Source organism: Rattus norvegicus, chromosome 3 (assembly GCF_036323735.1).
Source record: "Rattus norvegicus strain BN/NHsdMcwi chromosome 3, GRCr8, whole genome shotgun sequence".
NCBI lineage: Eukaryota > Metazoa > Chordata > Mammalia > Rodentia > Muridae > Rattus > Rattus norvegicus.
This window is the reverse complement of record NC_086021.1, coordinates 173,130,859-173,145,993: the sequence shown is the minus strand read 5'-3', so window position 1 is coordinate 173,145,993 and position 15,135 is coordinate 173,130,859. Positions and strand designations below refer to the sequence as shown.

The following is a 15,135-nucleotide window of genomic DNA, read 5'->3' as shown; positions in this document are numbered from 1 at the left end:
GTTCTGCTCCTTAGAGCCAAAGTCCCATTATGGTGACGTCTGCCCCATCCTCCTTCCAACACAAGAATGCCTCCTGTGAGGCCAGACAGGTTTTTGCAGCATTTTTTAATATATAAAGCGAAAAGATCAACAGTGGACTGTGTCCAGCCTTCATTACACATCCAAAGCACAAGAACAGAGAGATCCATCAGGAAAAAAGTTAGAGTTCACACCAAGAGCAGAAATGCAGTAACCAGTAGTCGAGGGAGTGAGGATTCCATTTTTAGTGGGGCTGGGGAGTGGAGGAAAAAAATGTTCCCAAAGCATGGAAGACACCCAGTCTTCAGTCAAGAAGGTGGACTGACCTACAGCAGACCAGGCTTTCAGACAGGCAGAACGGAGCCAAGGAGTGAACGCTCAGACCTGGCAGGGCCCTGGCAGGAGAACATCCAGCCCTGTGCTCATCAGCACTTTAGCTTCACCAAACTCGCTAGTGCTTCAGACAAAGCCACCAACACATCGCAGTGAGTTTACGATTGTCGGCCTCTGCTGGGTTCTCTATAAAGTCTCCAGAGAGCGGCTCAGCTGCTCTGTCTGTCCTTCCATCCCCAGGAACCCACAGAGTTCAGTTCCTGTAACTGTCTGCTGACTCCATTGCCCGATGTGCCTTCAGTACTGCCACGGCCTCTTCTATCTACGGAACATAAAACAGAGGGACTTAGAGCAGCCACCCCCATACAGACAGCCCCAGAAGGGCCATGACTTCATTTGCATCATCATGGATGCACGGAGCTCTCATACCCTCCTGCTCACAAGATCCAAGCCTACTGCCGCCTTCTTAAAACAGAGGTAACACTGCTGGACATGACTCCGTACCGCCAGAACACAGCTACTTGCACTGAAGCTTTACTAGGAACCTACACAACTCATCTGTGGGGGGACTGAAATTGTGAACCCTTAGCTAAGACCCAGCAGACTGATGTCAGCTGCCCTAACTCTAGGACAGCCCTTTGTCTTCACTGTGTGGCCACCCAGTCTCCACCTGCCTTGGCGTGGAGGGACTCTGGGGACTCCAACAATAACAGAAGCTCCAGGTTGTCCATCTCCAGCAGCATGCCCGTGATCTTGCCAGTCAGTGGGGCGCAGGCATCGTGGATAAGGGAGTAGAGACGCTCCCCTGTGTAGAACAACCTAATAGCTTACACACACACCTGCCTCAAAGCCCAGTGTTCCAAGAGTGGCATCGCCGAGTGGAGCAATGAGGGTGTCTAGGATCTTGTCCTAGAACCTGTCACCCCAAGCTATATCATGTAACATTACTAGAATCTCTTCTTTCCAACTTTATAAAGTGGGCATAGCAACCCCACCTTAGAGGAAGGGTCAGGTTGAATATTATATATAACCTATAAGTATGTGTATTTAGTATATATTATAAATATAGTTATAAATATATAGTGAGGTAAATAATATAAACATAATAAAATGATAATATATAAATATAAGCAATACTATATAAAGGGATCTACAGCAAAGTCAGTTGAGTTTTGAAACTCCATTTGTTTGTTTCGTGAGAAGTGGTTCTGACTGGACACATTGAGATGCTGGCCAGACAGGATGTAATACTCGACTGGAGACATTAGCCCCTGAAGACAGTGTCTCTCACTGACCGTGAAGCTGCTGTTCATCCAGGCTGCTTAGCCAACAAGTCCTGCTGTCTTCCCATCTCCAACCTCCAACTCTGGAGTCAGGGCACACACAGCTGTGGCCAGCTTTATGTGCATGCTAGGGATTCAAGCTGAAGTCCTCAAACTTACACAGGAAGCACCCTTATCTACTGAGCCATACCTCCAGTCCCCACGGTTGCTGTCTTCTCATAGAGCCTGTCAGAAACTCTGGGGCTGGAGAGAAGTACTCTTGAAGCTCAGAGTCCAGAGGGAACAACCTGCATTTTCCCAGCACACAGGGTTTTCCTGCCTCCCACCATGAGCACGGAGAGACAGATGAAATTTGACCAAAGCTTCCCCACATTCTAAGAGATGGGTAATGACCGCTCTGGCCCAGTAAAAACCCAAGGCTATTCTCCTACCCTGCTTCTCGGTCCTGATCCCATATCCAGATATTTCCCACCTAAAGTAGGAGCCAGAGAGCAAGCTGGAAAAAAGCCTTGGGAGCGTCAGCCCACTGATCTTTCAAGACAAAAGGACAGAGGCTTAGAAAGAGGCAGTTTGGGTGAAGCTACCTAGTCTCCCAGTGATGGAAGAAGTCCTTGTTCCCAAGTCTGTTCTCACTCAAGGTGCTCTCGGCAGGCTAGTCAGCCCTCCTGCCTGCCCCAGTGTGGGAGAGCCAGCGACTCACCGATCATCTGCTTTTGCTCATGCAGGGGTGCAGCATCCAGCATGGACACAGTCAGAGGCTGATGGCCAGGGACATACACGGTCGACTCCTGGACCTGCACATGGTGCCAGGTACACATTCCTTAACCACACAGATAGGAAAGGCCTCACACACTTTCCCCATCAGGTAAATACAAGCATCCGGGAAACGCTCTGACGAGGGAAGCAAGGTCTACACAGTCAGGGGTACCAGAGCGGCCCTAACAAGTGTGTGGACTGGAAGACAACAGAGATGCTGTGAGCTGTCGAAGGCCCCTTAAAGACCACTGTCACATGAGAGCCACACTTAATAATCACTTTGCATCTGATAAAGCACTTTTCTCACAAGTTTTTGCTTGTAAGAAACCCACAGCAACAGCATGTTCCGTGAACATGACAGCATCTTTTTTTTTTTCCTTTTTCTTTTTTTTGGAGCTGGGGACCGAACCCAGGGCCTTGCACATGGCGCCATCTTAACGGGGTGTGTTGCATGTGTTGTATGTGTTATTCCCGATTTCACTTGAATTTTTAGGCTTGCTTTTTAAAAAAAAAAAAAGATATTTATGCATTTATTTTATGTACATGAGTGCTGTGCATGCCAGAAGAGGGCACCAGATCTCATTACAGATGGTCGTGAGCCACCATACGGTGGCTGGGAATTGAACTCAGGACTTCTGGAAGAGCAGCCAGTGCTCTTAACCACTGAGCCATCTCTCCAGCCCCCTATATTGTCTAACCTTAAAAGTACTGTTGCCATTTAAAGACAGTTGGTTTTTCTTTTTTTGTGTTTTTGTGGTTTTTTTTGTTTGGTTGGTTGGTTTTGGTTTTTTTGTTTTGTTTTGTTTTTGCAAGAAGTCATCCAAACTAGACATTGAAAATCTAGGTATGTTTCAGTAAGACTGAATTTGAAACCGTTGTGGGGGCAGGAGAGACATAGCCTTTTAATTAGTAAATGAAATTGTGTAAGTCAAGAAAAGCAAGGACCAGAGGGAAAAAAATGCCTTGGGCAAACTTATGGGCTAGGATACCCAGAGGACACAGTAAGCAGACAGCCTTACCCCATGGGCACTGTGTACAGCGGAGGATCCTCTATGTGCCAAAAGAGGCTGGCCTGGAATACAGGATCCCTCCCCACCTGGTCCTGTAGTCTGGGTACCAATGTTAACTGTAAAAAAAGAAAGAAAGAAAAAAGCTGGTTTCAAATGGCCACTTAGAAAAATACATAGCGGTATTTAGCGGGAGTCCCAAACCAGCGGATCCCTGCCCGCAGCAGCTCTCTGCTCCCAAACCCCGTGGGAGAAAGACCTTACCGCCTGGACAGGTGGGCACTCCTGAGGCTGCAGAGCAGAAGAGACCACCAACACTGCCCACCCCTGCCCACATCCCTGGCCCAAGAGGAAACTGTATACGGCCTCTTGGTTCCCGTAGAGGAGGGCCCAGGAGCAGCAGATCCGCTGCGTCTGAGACACCGCCGGAACCTGAAGGGACCGACCGGATAAACAGTTCTCTGCACCCAAATCCCGTGGGAGGGAGAGCTAAACCTTCAGAGAGGCAGACACGCCTGGGAAGCCAGAAGAGACTGCACTCTGCACACATTACTGATTCCAGAGGAAAACACCAAACGCCATCTGGAACCCTGGTGCACGGAAGCTCCCGGAAAGGGCGGCGCAGATCTTCCTGGTGGCTGCCGCCGCGGAGAGCTCATAAGCAACACCCCACGAGCAAACTTGAGCCTTGGGACCACACGTAAGACCAACTTTTCTGCTGCAAGCGACCTGCCTGGTGAACTCAAGACACAGGCCCACAGGAACAGCTGAAGACCTGTAGATAGGAAAAACTACACGCCCGAAAGCAGAACACTCTGTCCCCATAACTGGCTGAAAGAAAACAGGAAAACAGGTCTACAGCACTCCTGAAACACAGGCTTATAGGACAGTCTAGCCACTGTCAGAAATAGCAGAACAAAGTAATACTAGAGATAATCTGATGGCAAGAGGCAAGCGCAGGAACCCAAGCAACAGAAACCAAGATTACATGGCATCATTGGAGCCCAATTCTCCCACCAAAGCAAACACGGAATATCCAAACACACAGAAAAGCAAGATCTAGTTTCAAAATCATATTTGATCATGATGCTGAAGGACTTCAAGAAAGACGTGAAGAACTCCCTTAGAGAATAAGTACAAGCCTACAGAGAGGAATCGCAAAAATCTCTAAAAGAATTCCAGGAAAACATAAATAAACAAGTAGAAGCCCATAGAGAAGAGTCACAAAAATCCCTGAAAGAATTCCAGGAAAACACAATCAAACAGTTGAAGGAATTAAAAATGGAAATAGAAGCAATCAAGAAAGAACACATGGAAACAACCCTGGATATAGAAAACCAAAAGAAGAGACAAGGAGCTGTAGATACGAGCTTCACCAACAGAATACAAGAGATGGAAGAGAGAATCTCAGGAGCAGTAGATTCCATAGAAATCATCAACTCAACTGTCAAAGATAATGTAAAGCAGAAAAAGCTACTGGTCCAAAACATACAGGAAATCCAGGACTCAATGAGAAGATCAAACCTAAGGATAATAGGTATAGAAGAGAGTGAAGACTCCCAGCTCAAAGGACCAGTAAATATCTTCAACAAAATCATAGAAGAAAACTTCCCTAACCTAAAGAAAGAGATACACATAAGCATACAAGAAGCCTACAGAACTCCCAATAAATGGGACCAGAAAAGAAACTCCTCCCGTCACATAATAGTCAAAACACCAAACGCACAAAATAAAGAAAGAACATTAAAAGCAGTAAGGGAAAAAGGTCAAGTAACATATAAAGGCAGACCTATCAGAATCATACCAGACTTTTAGCCAGAAACTATGAAAGCCAGAAGATCCTGGACAAATGTCATACAGACCCTAAGAGAACACAACTGCCAGCCCAGGTTACTGTATCCTACAAAACTCTCAATTAACATAGATGGAGAAACCAAGATATTCCATGACAAAACCAAATTTCCACAATATCTTTCTACAAATCCAGCACTACAAAGGATAATAAATGGTAAAGCCCAACATAAGGAGGCAAGCTATACCCTAGAAGAAGCAAGAAACTAATCATCTTGGCAACAAAACAAAGAGAAGAAAAGCACACAAACATAACCTCATATCCAAATACGAATATAACAGGAAGCAATAATCACTATTCCTTAATATCTCTCAACATCAATGGCCTCAACTCCCCAATAAAAAGATATAGATTAACAAACTGGATACGCAACGAGGACCCTGCATTCTGCTGCCTATAGGAAACACACCTCAGAGACAAAGACAGACACTACCTAAGAGTGAAAGGCTGGAAAACAACTTTCCAAGCAAATGGTCGGACGAAGCAAGCTGGAGTAGCCATTCTAATATCAAATAAAATCAATTTTCAACTAAAAGTCATCAAAAAAAGATAAGGAAGGACACTTCATATTCATCAAAGGAAAAATCCACCAAGATGAACTCTCAATCCTAAATATCTATGCCCCAAATACAAGGGCACCTACATACGTAAAAGAAACCTTACTAAAGCTCAAAACACACATTGCACCTCACACAATAATAGTAGGAGATTTCAACACCCCACTCTCATCAATGGACAGATCATGGAAACAGAAATTAAACAGAGACGTAGACAGACTAAGAGAAGTCATGAGGGAAATGGACTTAACAGATATTTATAGAACATTCTATCCTAAAGCAAAAGGATATACCTTCTTCTCAGCTCCTCATGGTACTTTCTCCAAAATTGACCACATAATTGGTCAAAAAACGGGCCTCAACAGGTACAGAAAGATAGAAATAATCCCATGCGTGCTATCAGACCACCACGGCCTAAAGCTGGTCTTCAATAACAATAAGGGAAGAATGCCCACATATACGTGGAAATTGAACAATGCTCTACTCAATGATAACCTGGTCAAGGAAGAAATAAAGAAAGAAATTAAAAACTTTTTAGAATTTAATGAAAATGAAGGTACAACATACCCAAACTTATGGAACACAATGAAAGCTGTGCTAAGAGGAAAACTCATAGCGCTGAGTGCCTGCAGAAAGAAACAGGAAGAGCATATGTCAGCAGCTTGACAGCACACCTAAAAGCTGTAGAACAAAAAGAAGCAAATACACCCAGGAGGAGTAGAAGGCAGGAAATAATCAAACTCAGAGCTGAAATCAACCAAGTAGAAACAAAAAGGACCATAGAAAGAATCAACAGAACCAAAAGTTGGTTCTTTGAGAAAATCAACAAGATAGATAAACCCTTAGCCAGACTAACGAGAGGACCCAGAGAGTGTGTCCAAATTAACAAAATCAGAAATGAAAAGGGAGACATAACTACAGATTCAGAGGAATTTCAAAAAATCATCAGATCTTACTATAAAAGCCTATATTCAACAAAACTTGAAAATCTGCAGGAAATGGACAATTTCCTAGACAGATACCAGGTACCGAAGTTAAATCAGGAACAGATAAACCAGTTAAACAATCCCATAACTCCTAAGGAAATAGAAGCAGTCATTAAAGGTCTCCCAACCAAAAAGAGCCCAGGTCCAGACGGGTTTACTGCAGAATTCTATCAGACCTTCATAGAAGACCTCATACCAATATTATCCAAACTATTCCACAAAATTGAAACAGATGGATCACTACCAAATTCCTTCTATGAAGCCACAATTACTCTTCTACCTAAACCACACAAAGACCCAACAAAGAAAGAGAACTTCAGACCAATTTCCCTTATGAATATCGACGCAAAAATACTCAATAAAATTCTGGCAAACCGAATCCAAGAGCACATCAAAACAATCATCCACCATGATCAAGTAGGCTTCATCCCAGGCATGCAGGGATGGTTTAATATACGGAAAACCATCAACGTGATCCATTATATAAACAAACTGAAAGAACAAAACCACATGATCATTTCATTAGATGCTGAGAAAGCATTTGACAAAATTCAACACCCCTTCATGATAAAAGTCCTGGAAAGAATAGGAATTCAAGGCCAATACCTAAGCATAGTAAAAGCCATATACAGCAAACCAGTTGCTAACATTAAACTAAATGGAGAGAAACTTGAAGCAATCCCACTAAAATCAGGGACTAGACAAGGCTGCCCACTCTCTCCCTACTTATTCAATATAGTTCTTGAAGTTCTAGCCAGAGCAATCAGACAACAAAAGGAGGTCAAGGGGATACAGATCGGAAAAGACGAAGTCAAAATATCACTATTTGCAGATGATATGATAGTATATTTAAGTGATCCCAAAAGTTCAACCAGAGAACTACTAAAGCTGATAAACAACTTCAGCAAAGTGACTGGGTATAAAATTAACTCAAATAAATCAGTAGCCTTCCTCTACACAAAAGAGAAACAAGCCGAGAAAGAAATTAGGGAAACGACACCCTTCATAATAGACCCAAATAATATAAAGTACCTCGGTGTGACTTTAACCAAGCAAGTAAAAGATCTGTACAATAAGAACTTCAAGACTCTGAAGAAAGAAATTGAAGAAGACCTCAGAAGATGGAAAGATCTCCCATCTCATGGATTGGCAGGATTAATATAGTAAAAATGGCCATTTTACCAAAAGCGATCTACAGATTCAATGCAATCCCCATCAAAATACCAATACAATTCTTCAAAGAGTTAGACAGAACAATTTACAAATTCATCTGGAATAACAAAAAACCCAGGATAGCTAAAACTATCCTCAACAATAAAAGGACTTCAGGGGGAACCACTATCCCTGAACTCAAGCAGTATTATAGAGCAATAGTGATAAAAACTGCATGGTATTGGTACAGAAACAGACAGATAGACCAGAGGAACAGAATTGAAGACCCAGAAATGAACCCACACACCTATGGTCACTTGATTTTTGACAAAGGAGCCAAAACCATCAAATGGAAAAAAGATAGCATTTTCAGCAAATGGTGCTGGTTCAACTGGAGGGCAACATGTAGAAGAATGCAGATCGATCCATGCTTATCACCCTGTACAAAGCTTAAGTCCAAGTGGATCAAGGACCTCCACATCAAACCAGATACACTCAAACTAATAGAAGAAAAACTAGGGAAGCATCTGGAACACATGGGCACTGGAAAAAATTTCCTGAACAAAACACTAATGGCTTATGCTCTAAGATCAAGAATCGACAAATGGGATCTCATAAAACTTCAAAGCTTCTGTAAGGCAAAGGACACTGTGGTTAGGACAAAACGGCAACCAACAGATTGGGAAAAGATCTTTACCAATCCTACAACAGATAGAGGCCTTATATCCAAAATATACAAAGAACTCAAGAAGTTAGACTGCAGGGAGACAAATAACCCTATTAAAAAATGGGGTTCAGAGCTAAACAAAGAATTCACAGCTGAGGAATGACGAATAGCTGAGAAACACCTAAAGAAATGTTCAACATCTTTAGTCATAAGGGAAATGCAAATCAAAACAACCCTGAGATTTCACCTCACACCAGTGAGAATGGCTAAGATCAAAAACTCAGGTGACAGCAGATGCTGGCGAGGATGTGGAGAAAGAGGAACACTCCTCCATTGTTGGTGGGATTGCAGACTGGTACAACCATTCTGGAAATCAGTCTGGAGGTTCCTCAGAAAATTGGACATTGAACTGCCTGAGGATCCAGCTATACCTCTCTTGGGCATATACCCAAAAGATGCCCCAACATATAAAAAAGACACGTGCTCCACTATGTTCATAGCAGCCTTATTTATAATAGCCAGAAGCTGGAAAGAACCCAGATGCCCTTCAACAGAGGAATGGATACAGAAAATGTGGTACATCTATACAATGGAATATTACTCAGCTATCAAAAACAATGGCTTTATGAAATTCGTAGGCAAATGGTTGGAACTGGAAAATATCATCCTGAGTGAGGTAACCCAATCACAGAAAAACACACATGGTATGCACTCATTGATAAGTGGCTATTAGCCCAAATGCTTGAATTACCCTAGATGCCTAGAACAAATGAAACTCAAGACGGATGATCAAAATGTGAATGCTTCACTCCTTCTTTAAAAGGGAAACAAGAATACCCTTGGCAGGGAATAGAGAGGAAAAGATTAAAACAGACACAGAAGGAACACCCATTCAGAGCCTGCCCCACATGTGACCCATACATATACAGCCATCCAATTAGACAAGGTGGATGAAGCAAAGGGCAGGCTGACAGGAACCGGATGTAGATCTCTCCTGAGAGACACAGCCAGAATACAGCAAATACAGAGGCGAATGCCAGCAGCAAACCACTGAACTGAGAACAAGACCCCATTGAAGGAATCAGAGAAAGAACTGGAAGAGCTCGAAGGGGCTCGAGACCCCATATGTACAACAGTGCCAAGCAACCAGAGCTTCCAGGGACTAAGCCACTACCCAAAGACTATACATGGACTGACCCTGGACTCTAAACTCATAGGTAGCAATGAATATCCTAGTAAGAGCACCAGTGGAAGGGGAAGCCCTTGGTCCTGCTAAGACTGAACCCCCAGTGAACTAGATTGTTGGGGGGAAGGCGGCAATGGGGGGAGGATGGGGAGGGGAACACCCATAAAGAAGGGGAGGGGGAGGGATTAGGGGGATGTTTGCCCGGAAACCGGGAAAGGGAATAACACTTGAAATGCATATAAGAAATACTCAAGTTAATAAAAAAAATTAATATATCAATTTCAAACTAGAGCTAAAGTACCAAACTATAATAAAATGTAATTTTATCTGATAAAATTAAAAAAGAAAAAAAATACATAGGAAATTTCGGTGAATCGGTAAAGAAATTGGGACGTGTAGGCACTGCTGGCAGGAATGCTGGGTATACAGCAACTGTTAGAAATACAATACGGGGTTCCTCGAAGAATTAAACATGGGGTCAACACATCCAGCAATCTGGGTTCTGGATGAGTAGTACTCAAAAGAATTGGAAACAAAGTCTCGAGATAATCTGCAAACTGGTGCTCATAGTAGCAATATCCATGTACAAGAACCCACGGGCGAAAGCAATCCGTGTGTTCGACGGGTGAGTGCATAGCCAAAAGACACAGAATCTACCTGTGCAGACACAGAATCTACATGTGCAGACACCGCCTCCTGTGGGAACATCACTGAATCTTGAGCACGGTGTGCTAAGTGACAGCGAGTCACAAAGCACCAAGAGTCCAAAGCTACTCACATGATGCAACCATACTTAGAGTCATAGGGACGTCGGCTTTCCCGCCTTGCGGCTAAGATCAAGCGCAAATGCAAAGAGGCAAAAACGGGATGGGTTTGTTTGTCAGAGGCTGGAAAGAATTTATGACTGAAGAACTGGCTAATGGGAAGTTTTGTTTTCAAGGCAATGGCTGCAGACCGTACTCAGCACTGTGAACGGCCTGGATGCCTCTAAACTGTAGGCTTACAAACAATAATGTTCTCACTGTCCTCGCAGGGTACCGTGGTTCACTTCCCAGCACCCACACAGCAAAGCAAAACCGTCTGTCACTCTAGTTCCAGGGTAGCCTCTGACCTCCATGGGCACCGCACACAAACTCCACATACATATGTGGAGACTAACACTTGTGCACATAAAATAAGAATAAATAAATCTTTAAAAGACAGTGAAGCAGTCAATTAGAGGTTGTGCGTGTTTTACAACAATTCAAGATTTTTTTTTTCTTTCGGAGCTGGGGACCGAACCCAGGGCCTTACACTTGCTAGGCAAGCGCTCTACCACTGAGCTAAATCCCCAACCCCCGTTCAAGATTATAACCATGAGCCTGGGTGTCGAAACCTGGCAGCGACAGAAGACTGGGGGTTTCATCTGACTCATTATGCAGAATCCCTGAAGAACAGCCCCTCCTGCATGCCGAGCTCATGGGTTCGAGGATATGGCCCACAGATACACTTGTCTCTAAAGTCACAGTACCTTCCATACTTGTTAAGACTCAAGTCCTTCCATTTTGGACTCACCAATCCTCCCAACAAAGTGGGCACACTATTTTTTAATCCCTGTTTTAAAGATTAAATCAGCAGACATAGCAATCAACAAGGGTCACAAAGTGACACTCAGGCTGGATGCCATGCTAACACTTATGTTACGGATACCCCCCAAAGCTGGCCTGGCTCACTAGGAAAGCAAGGTCAGTATGGAGCCTGGTCTAATCTTACCTCCTCTGCCAAACCCCGGTTTTCTCACTCTTTGACACCCTTCCATTCCGAATCCTGGGATGTTCACACTTACACACTCACCTACTCTCTGCGTGTGAGGCACCTGGCTGGAGGCCTGGCTGGCACTGCTGAGGTGGATACAGGGGTGCGGTGCCGTGCTTAGAGGCTGGACCACCGAGGCAGCTGGAGGGCAGGTAGCTTACAGCACAGAGAAAAACAGAGAGAGGTTTTGGGTGATAATCAAAGTACCATGCTGTGCCCTAAGTTCCCGGAGCTGGAGAGGAGCTAGAGATTCACAGCAGAGACAGACGGGCAAACAAAGAGAGACAGAGACAGAGAGACAGAGACAGAGAGACAGACAGACAGACAGAGAGAGAGAGAGACAAAGAGAGAGAGAGGAAGAGAGAGAGAGAGAGAGAGAGAGAGAGAGAGAGAGAGAGAGAGAGAGAGAGAATGAATTTACCAATACCAAGAACTCTATGGAGCGTGTACAGAGATCTGCAATGACAAAACCAGCTCTTTTTCCCCAGATCCTCAATTTCTCAAGTGCCCTGACCATTCACTTGAGTCCCAAGAGAACTGCATCTAAGCTGGGTGCTCAGAAAGGCCATTCGTTAACAATTTAGCCAAAAAGGGTTTCCTTTTTAATTCCCTGCTTCGCAAGATTTTTCAGCCCCAAACCAGACTATGTGTCCGGCCACACAATGTGTCTTTGCCAGGGTTGCCATAGTGCTTGCCACCTCATGAACATTTCATTTAGTCCCAAGTTGAGGAGAGGAAACTGAGGCTCAGAGGAGGCAGGGGTAAACAATTCTGAGAAATGCAAAGCCAGGCTTGATTCCATAGTTGTACACTGCCTCTTCTCCTGAGGCTCACATCTACAGGCTAGGCTGAAGGTGGGAAGGGCTGGGTCACTTACATGAAGGTCCATGAGGCTGGGCTGTCCACCTGGGGTCAGGTTGCATTGGGGCTATGGAGGCAGAACTATAGTACATAGTCTGGGTTGTAGACTGTGGAGGAAGAGGATCCGAGGTGAGGAGCTCCAACTCTTCTCAAGGACACAACACTATCCCCCATAGGAAGCAGCTCAGGGCTCCGTGGAGGATCCACCCTCCCACTTCATCTCCCTTTATCCCTGAACCCCTCAGAGCAAGACCTCGGATTTATGTCAACCATTGCTCCTTACACTGACCCAGTGACCTAGATAAAATATGCCACTCCAGTTTGTTCCAGCTCAAGCAATCACTGAAGAATGTTAGCAATGGGTCTTCAATCACAAATTCCTCTTTACTGCTCTGAGTTCTATGAGGTCACTTCCCTAGCCATCTCCTCAGAATGCAACAGCCATGGCAGCTGTGTTGGGAAAAACGCTACAGGTGCTGTGGCTGTTTAAGAAGCCCAATAGATTCCAACATAGGGCTGGAGAGATGGCTCAGTGGTTAAGAGCACTGGCTGCTCTTCCAGAGGTCCTGAGTTCAATTCCCAGCAACCACATGGTGGCTCACAACCATCTGTAATGGGATCTGATGCCCTCTTCTGGTGTGTCTGAAGAGAGTGACAGTATATTCACATTAAATAAATAAATAGATAGGTTGATTCCAACATAACTGGGGGAGATAATGGATACAATAAAGAAATTCAAGCTTTGATTAATTCAAGATCTCCAAAACTCATTTAACCACGGAGTCCCTTCCAGACAACATTCAGGAATCTCCCACAGATTAGAAGACAAGAAAGCATGTAGGCCCCTCTAAAGACAGATCAAATGAGGCTTTAAGGGATTGGAGCAGCTTGTCCAAGGTCATTTCAACAGAACCTCTGTCTGTGACGTTCTGTTCCCTCAGCCGGAGCTGGAGACATCCTGTCACCTGGTGTACAGCAGGGAGCAGGTAGCTGGTAGGCTGCTGGAAGGAGCTCAAGACAGAGCGAGAGAGGCGTCTCCTATACTGGTTGGTCAAGATGGCCTTCCGCTCCTCCTTGCGCTGTGCCAGGGCCACATACAGTGGTTTCGTACCCACGATGCGCCCGTTCATCTCTGTCACAGCCTTCGTTGCCTCTTCTGGAGAGGAAAAGCACACAAAGCCAAAGCCCTTGCTGTGGCTACTTTCTGTCATCACCTGAAAGCAAGACGAGATAAGGGTTGCTGGGCACAGGGAAGCAAGGCTCCAGGGATAGTCGCTTCTCCTCGGGACCACGTACACCACTCAGCAGACCCTGAGACGTACTGTGGTAATGGAACGAACCACACAGCCCTCATTTACTGAGACCTACATGTGCTTACATGGTGGCTCACACACAGCCTCCTGATGAGGGAGGAACCATGGCTTCCCCTTTACAGGGGGAAATGGTGGCTCAGAAGTGACTTGTCCAAGGCCACCTACCTGGTGGTTCAAGTACAACCAGGACTCAAGACATTCTGGTGGTTTCTAGTCTTCCTTAAGGTATAAGGTGGGGTTCTTCAGAAGTTTGCAACAGACTTTCCAGCTGCCTTCTTACCTTATAATTTTGGACTTTAGACTATCACTTTACAGTTCCAGAAAAGCTTAAAGAACATGACAGAGAGCAATGTGTGGTGGTGCACAGCTGTTACTCCAGCCCTGGGAAGGCCGAGGCAAGAGGATCATTGAGAGTTCAAAGCCAGCCTGTGCTACATTGTGAGTTCAAAGCCAGCCTATGCTACCCTAGTGAGTCCAAAGCCAGCCTGTGCTACATAGTGAGTTCAAAGCCAGCCTGTGCTACCTGGTGAGTCCGATGCCAGCCTGTACTACATAGTGAGTTCAAAGCCAGCCTGTGCTACATAGTGAGTTCAAAGCCAGCCTATGCTACCTAGTGAGTCCGATGCCAGCCTGCACTACCTAGTTAGTTCAAAGACATCCTAGTTACACAGTGAGACCTTGTTTCCGACCCAAGAGCCCCCAATAAAAAAAGAAAAAAGGAAACCAGAGGTTGCTGTATGTCTCAGACCCAGCGTTCCCTCACTGCTGTTGACTACGCTGTTGCTAGCCCCCGTCCACTGGCTGCTGTTCCGCTGCCAGGCTCTGCTCAGACTGGAGCTTTTAGACTAACCATCCTCATCTCTGCACAGACGAGATGCAGGATACATTCTTAACCCTTTTCAGGTCCAAGAGACAAGAGCGCTTGGAAAGCACCACTGAGGCAAAGCTCAGGCTGTGACACAGGGACCTCTTGATTGTAGAGCTGCAGGGAGGGCACTGAGGGGACTGTGTAGAAGTGCCTTTATTTACTTCAGTTACAAACAGCGAGCAGCGAAAGGTAAGCAGAGCGGTATCGGCCACGCCTGCGACTTGCTTGTGAAAGCAAACATTTTTATGTCATCCTAATGCTGCTCTCAACGTGCTATCTGTTGTCGCCGCTACTGTGACGAGCCTTGGCTTTACTACGTTAACACAGCACACAGGCCTGTTGTACCATATGTTGGTAATTAGATCTCAATACAACTGACTTCCTGATAACTCTATGAATTTTATTTTTTACACTTAAAAAAATATTCTTAGAAGGGCTCCACAAGCTCATCAGACCAGATGTCCTGTGTGTGTGTGTGTGTGTGTGTGTGTGTGTGTGTGTG

The 15,135-nt window shown here is 44.9% G+C and overlaps 1 protein-coding gene across 1 annotated transcript in view; it reads right to left on the bottom strand.

The window, feature by feature from the left end:
* Window positions 1-604: 604 nt before the first annotated feature.
* Window positions 605-15,135, bottom strand: part of Pabpc1l (poly(A) binding protein, cytoplasmic 1-like) — a 33,534-nt gene continuing 19,003 nt past the window's right edge. Inside the window, exons 8-14 of the mRNA XM_063285213.1 lie at window positions 13,280-13,666; window positions 12,469-12,559; window positions 11,631-11,747; window positions 3,410-3,516; window positions 2,335-2,428; window positions 1,026-1,156; window positions 605-673 (exon numbers count right to left, since the gene is read on the bottom strand). Of these exons, the coding sequence (XP_063141283.1) occupies window positions 605-673; window positions 1,026-1,156; window positions 2,335-2,428; window positions 3,410-3,516; window positions 11,631-11,747; window positions 12,469-12,559; window positions 13,280-13,666 (996 nt within the window). The remainder of the gene's footprint in view (window positions 674-1,025; window positions 1,157-2,334; window positions 2,429-3,409; window positions 3,517-11,630; window positions 11,748-12,468; window positions 12,560-13,279; window positions 13,667-15,135) is intronic.